General features: G+C 47.6%; 1 protein-coding gene across 1 annotated transcript; it reads right to left on the bottom strand.

Moving 5' to 3' along the window:
- Positions 1 to 717: 717 nt before the first annotated feature.
- Positions 718 to 1,627, bottom strand: LOC120928622 (phosphatidylethanolamine-binding protein 4-like). The gene has a single exon (XM_040339654.1). It carries the CDS (start codon positions 1,403 to 1,405, stop codon positions 803 to 805), a length of 603 nt encoding a protein of 200 aa, XP_040195588.1. The 5' UTR covers positions 1,406 to 1,627; the 3' UTR covers positions 718 to 802.
- Between the last annotated feature and the right edge of the window lie 5,144 nt (positions 1,628 to 6,771).

Genomic DNA, 6,771 nt, shown 5'->3' with positions numbered 1-6,771 from the left:
GAGACGCCTGTCAGTCATCGAGGGCGGTAGAAGACATCGAGGGACGTGGATGGCTGACTCCAGTAAAGGTAAGTGCCGGGCTGGGGGGGAAAGGGGCACTTTACAGGGCACAGTCAGTGACATCAATGGGCACAGTGGCGACAATAGGCACAGTGGGGACAATGGGCACAGTGGGGACAATTAAAGGGCACAGTAGCGACAATTAAAGGGCACAGTGGTGACAATTAAAGGGCACAGTGGCTGCGTTTGATGGCATGGCACAGTGGTGACAATTGATGGCACAGTGGCTGCGTTTGATGGCATGGCACATTGGTGACAATTAATGGCACAGTGGCTGCGTTTGATGGCATGGCACAGTGGTGACAATTAATGGCACAGTGGCTGCGTTTAATGGCATGGCACAGTGGTGCAAATTGATGGCACATTGGCTGCGTTTGATGGTATGGCACAGTGGTGACAATTGATGGCACAGTGGCTGCGTTTGATGGCATGGCACAGTGGTGACAATTAATGGCACAGTGGCTGCGTTTGATGGCATGGCACAGTGGTGACAATTGATGGCACAGTGGCTGCATTTGATGGGCACAGTGAGGCTGCAATTTTTTTTTCCGTTTGCGCCCCCCCAAAAATTTTGAGCACCAGCCGCCACTGGTGATCACATCATTATAGCAGAAACCCTGTTTCAGAGCCTCACAGGACCCCATTCATCATGTGACTTTGAGTTCATATATACAAGATACAACAAAGAAACATACCACAGAGTAATATCAAGAATTTGCACGTGTTTTAAAAACATTATATCCTACATACGTGGATTTCTGGTCATAAACTGAGTTGTAGCAACAGGATCTTTCAATCTGCTGCGGTGGGCAAAAGCATAGACATCCCAGGGACCCAGAGCTCTTTCGCTGTGGTTGAGAGAAGGAGAAATGGCAGGATTTTGAATGTATAGCAGAAATTGGTATCTGTGATATCCACTATGAGGTGGTGGACTTGGTGGATAATAAGGAGAAGCAACAGTTCTAGTTACTCCTTTTCCTCTTAGGAGAACATCACCTGGAATATCCGTGACCAACCAGTGCCTCCAGAATCTGTGTATTGGGTTGGATCTGCTTGGAGCATCTGGATCCACCATTATCAGGGTGTACAACTCTTCTGGTTTGGCACAAGGATATCGTATCCATGGGGAGCCCAAAACTTTTCTCAAACATTGGGCATACTCAAAGCAGTATGGTACATATACACAAGAAACATCTCCCAAGCTGGGGTAGATTACATGAAGGTCTCCTTGACAAAATTTGGCATCATCTCCGGTGATAGGTCCAAAGTCACAGGAAACAGGATGCAACAAGCTGAAGAATGCCAGGGATAGGAACACATGAAATGCAAATAAAGTCTTTGCCATTTCTGCAGGTGATCCTACGTATTAGACTGTGTACAGAAGTGTGATGTTAGCTTTCATCGGAGGTTACTTTGAATGATGTTATCCCACATGACTTTGGTGTTATCAGTTAACCGTTTAGCTGTTTCATCATCTTATCTAAGAAGAAGTTTGTTTTTTGCATAATATTTTAACTTATGTGAGGAGAGGGCGGCCACAAAGAGAAAGAAAAAAAAATTAAAGCAATATACCAGGATTATTGTACTTTGCATGAAGTCTAGTTCTTGGAGTTCATTAAAGGACACAGGATTCCAATATATAGAGACAATTGGTTATATTGCTGCCTGGCAAACATAAAAAAAGCATTGTCCAGGCAGGTATAATAATTCCCACTCCCAGCAGGGGTAGGTTTTGTAGAAAAGAGGGAATAGATTACAAACACAGAGGGGCAGGACCTGTGTTGCTTCATAAACTTTTTGTTAAATAAAAAAAAAACTATTTTATTTCATGTTGACTATGGGACACTATATATATGTACCCACAAACCATCTGCTGAAATCAGGAGAGATTAAACGGTCAGAGCTGACCAGGTCACAGCAGGCAGCAGCAAGGCTAGTAATGCAGCACGGATGTAGCCAAGTGCTTGTTGTGTTATTACCTTTACCTTGACATTCCTTTGTGGACTATGCATGGAGCTCCTTCCCCCTAGTGCTTAACATGGGGAAAAAACACATCCCACCCTGAGTGCAGAGTTGAAGCCACTTACTGGTAGCAGAGGATTGTGGGACATGTAGTCTTGTTACCTGGACTTATAATAGACCTCATACTGTTAACAACTTCCAATTCCAGTGGGCTACTTAACAGTAACATCTCTGGGTCCCTCCATAGGTAGATGAAGATCACAGATACCCATACTACAAGGACCTTTTCTCATTGAAGAACTCTGCTTGGAACTACTACATATAATGTATAGATTGTTTTCTGCATATTTCCTTTGGCATCAAAGTGTGTTGGAACCCAGAGTGTCAGAGGTGTTGAAGGGCTTTCAAGGTCAGGGAAACTACTGGGGACAAGCAACTTCCAGCGGCCCTTGTGAGGGTATCGCTACATGTAATTCACCAGTATGTCAACTGAGCTCTTTCCTCAAAACTGATGCAATAGACCAGTGTTTCTCAACCGGGGTTCCACGGCGATCTACCCATCAATCACAGACAGCTGACTGGTAGATCGGGTCTCCATTAACACATGCAGAGTAGCGCCTGTAATAAGTTCTCTTTAATATCGCACTGCTCCCCGCCGACCCTCCCGCCCACCCCAACAGCTTGTGACATCACCTGGGATGGACGAGAAGAGAGGAAGGGCTGGCGGGGATCAGAGCAATATGAGAGAGAAGACTTATTCCAGCCTCTTCCAGCGCTACTCTGCATTTGAAATGTCTACCGATGTGCCCCATGCCCTGCTGTGAGTGTGAGCTTATGATGTGCCCCCTGCCCTGTGATGTTCCCCATGCCCTGTGATGTGCCATGTGATGTGCCCTATGCCCTGTGATGTGCCCCATGCTCTACTGGGAGCCTGTGATGTGCCCTGCGCTCCATGCCCTGCTGTGAGCCTGTGATGTGCCCTGCTGTGTGCCCCGTGCCCTGCTATAAGTCCTATTAAATGCCCCATGTCCTGCTATGAGCCACGTAATGTGCCCCATGTCCTGCTATGAGCTCCATACTGTGCCTCGTGTCCTGCTGTGTGCTGCCCACTAATGTGCCCTGCTGTTTGCCTCATGATGTGCCCTGTGTCCTGCTGTGAGCCCCATAATCTGTCCTGTCCCGTGCTGCGAGCCCTGTGTCCTGATGTCAGCCCTGTAATGAGCCCTGTGTCCTTCTGTGTACCCCATGTTCTGCTGTGATCCACACAATGTGCCCCACTTCCTGCTGTTTGGCCCATGATGTTCCCCATTTTCTGCTGTGTGCCCCATGTTTTGCTGTGTGCTCCATGATGTGCCCCATTTTCTGCTGTGTGCCCCATGATGTGCCCTATTTTCTGTTGTGTGCCTCATGTTCTGCTTTGTGCCCCATGTACCGCTGTAAGTCCCATAATGTGCCCTGTGTCCTGCTGTGTGTCCCTTAATGTGCCCAATGTCCTGCTGTGAGCCCTGCAATGTGGCACGTGCCCTGCTGTGTGTCCCTTAACTGCTTGCCGACCGCCGCACAAACTTATACATTGACAGAATATCACGGACAGGCAAATGGGCGTACATGTACATCCCTTTAAATTTGCCACCATGTGGTCGCGCACGAGTGACCCTGTTGCGAGCTCCGTGATTGAAGAACGAGGAGATGTCAGTGTAAACACAACATCTTCCCGTTCCTCCTAGTGGCATGTCACTTGTAGCCAGGGGCGGACTGACAACTCATGGGGCCACCGGGCGATAGGAGATTATGGGGCCCCCGGGCGATAGGAGATTATGGGGCCCCCGGGCAACAGGAGATTATGGGGCCCCCAGGCAATAGATTATGAGGCCACACAGTATACGCACACAGTATACACACACAAAAACACACACACAATATAAACACACAGTATACACAAACAGAATACATACACACACTGAAAAGGTACTGGAGAGGCGGGGCAGCTATAATTTATTTTTTAAAACACAGATTTTTACATACTGTCCATGATTTTACTGAGGCTGGCAACCCTGATGGGGCCCCCTAGTGGCATGGGGCCCTGGGGCAGTGCCGAATGCCGAATTGTCAGTCCGCCCCTGCTCGTAGCCACCCCTGCTAACAGTTAGAATCACTCTCTAGGACACAGTTAACCCCTTCCTAGCCCCTAGTGGTTAACCCCTTCACTGCCAGTCACATTTACACAGTAAGCACTGATCACTGTATAAATGTGAATGGTCCCAAAATAGCGCCAAAAGTGTTCGATATGTCACGATAAAAATCGCAGATCGCCGCTATTACTATTAAAAAAAAAATCTTAATACAAATTCCATAAAACTATCCCCTATTTTGTAGACGCTATAAAACTTTTGCACAAAAAACAATCAATAAACGCTTATTGCGATTTTTTTAACAAAGATATGCAGAAGAATACGTATCGGCCTAAACTGTGGAAAAACATTTTTTGTTATACATTTTTGGGGGATATTTATTATCGCAAAAATGAAAAAATATTGCTTTCTTTCAAAATTGTTGCTTTATTTTTGTTTACAGTAATTACCTCTCTTTTGCCAGTAAAGTGCCAAGCTGTTCCTTTACATTGCACACTATATCCTGTAGAAATTCAATGCAGAGGAGCACAAAACCGCCTATGCATTTTACTAAGTTATTGTTGTACGATGTAGGAACATATGCACATTTATAGCAACAGACAAACTAATTTCCTGCAGTGTTAGTTTTGAAGAAATTAAGTCCTAATAATATGGGGCTTGATTTCTGAACAGGACAGTAAGGGGTTTCCTATTATAACTAGGGGTCATAAGTAAATATAAAACTTAAGGTCTAACGCAGCCGTCACTAAATGGCGGCCCGCGGTCCGAGTCCGGACCAAGTGAAGCTTCTGCCCGGACCGCCAGGCCGCCAGTATAATGATAAATGTCCTCAACCAGTTGTTTGCTGGGACTGCGGGTTTCCCCAGCAACCAGTGACGCCGCACTGCAGGTCTCGGAGTTTAAAAAGCTTGCACGCCCGCGAGTAGGGGCGTGACGTCACGTGCGTGCCCCGCCCCCTTGTAGCTCGCGGTTCCCGGCTCTCCTTGCGCGTAGTGTGCACCCTTCCCCCTACTGCTCGCGGTTCCCGGTGTTCTGACACCTGGTCCTGGCTCTCCTTGCAAAAAAGGGCAGTGACGTAATGTGCGCGCCCCGTCCCCGGTCCCCCTGCTACTCGCGGTTCTGGCTCTCTTTATCCTGGCTCTCATCTTACAGCTTCCGCCCCTTCAGTTGTGCCCTCATTCAAGGTATGTGGGACACATGGTTAGCTAGTGATCACTAATGGGCATATTTATATTGTGCACACTGCTGGGCATTTTTTTTTTATGTTAAGGGGCACTTTGATGGACATATTTTTAATGTGCACACTGATGGGCATATTTTGTTAAGGGGCACACTGATGGACACATTTTGTTGTGCCCATCAGAGTTTCCCTTAACATAAAATGTGCCCATCAGCGTGCATATTAAAAATATACCCATCAGCGTGCCTCTTAAAATAAAATGTGCCCATCAGTGTGCCCCTTAAAATAACAGATGCCCATCAGCGTGACCCTTATTTTATGTTAAGGGGCACGCTGATGGGCACATTTTATGTTAAGGGGCACTCTGATGGGCACATTTTATGTTAAGGGGCACTCTGATGGGCATATTTTATTTTAAGAGCAACACTGATGGGCACATTTTGAATTAGGGGCACTCTGATGGGCAGATTTTACGTTTTGTTGTGCCCATCAGAGTGCCCCTTAATATGAAATCTGCCCATCAGGGTGTCCCTTAACATAAAATGTTCCCATCAGCGTGACCCTTATTTTATGTTAAGGGGGACTCTGATAGGGACATCTGATGTAAGGAGGCACTCTGACGGGAATGCCTGATGTAAAGGAGCACTGTGATGGGGACCCCTGATTTAAAGAAGCACTGTGATGGGGACACCTAAAGTAAAGGGGCGCTGTGATGGGGACACCTGATGTAAAGGAGCGCTGTGATGGGGACACCTGATGTAAAGGGGCGCTGTGATGGGGACACCTGATGTAAAGGGGCGCTGTGATGGGGACACCTGATGTAAAGGGGCGCTGTGATGGGGACACCTGATGTAAAGGGGCGCTGTGATGGGGACACCTGATGTAAAGGGGCGCTGTGATGGGGACACCTGATGTAAAGGGGCGCTGTGATGGGGACACCTGATGTAAAGGGGCGCTGTGATGGGGACACCTGATGTAAAGGAGCACTGTGATGGGGACACCTGATGTAAAGGGGCGCTGTGATGGGGACACCTGATGTAAAGGGGCGCTGTGATGGGGACACCTGATGTAAAGGAGCACTGTGATGGGGACACCTGATGTAAAGGGGCGCTGTGATGGGGACACCTGATGTAAAGGGGCGCTGTGATGGGGACACCTGATGTAAAGGGGCGCTGTGATGGGGACACCTGATGTAAAGGAGCACTGTGATGGGGACACCTGATGTAAAGGGGCGCTGTGATGGGGACACCTGATGTAAAGGGGCGCTGTGATGGGGACACCTGATGTAAAGGAGCACTGTGATGGGGACACCTGATGTAAAGGGGCGCTGTGATGAGGACTTGAGATTCGGACCTCGGCCCAAAGAAAATTTTAGTGACCTTGAATTTTAATTCAAGACCCCTGGTCTAACGTGTGCGATAATGTGTGTGTCTTTAA

Source organism: Rana temporaria, chromosome 2, assembly GCF_905171775.1.
Source record: "Rana temporaria chromosome 2, aRanTem1.1, whole genome shotgun sequence".
Classification (NCBI taxonomy): domain Eukaryota; kingdom Metazoa; phylum Chordata; class Amphibia; order Anura; family Ranidae; genus Rana; species Rana temporaria.
This window is presented reverse-complemented; position numbering and strand designations above follow the sequence as displayed.

Bases quoted from the DNA above. Each gene is read 5' to 3' on its own strand.
- LOC120928622 (XM_040339654.1), bottom strand. From the start codon at position 1,405: ATGGCAAAGACTTTATTTGCATTTCATGTGTTCCTATCCCTGGCATTC.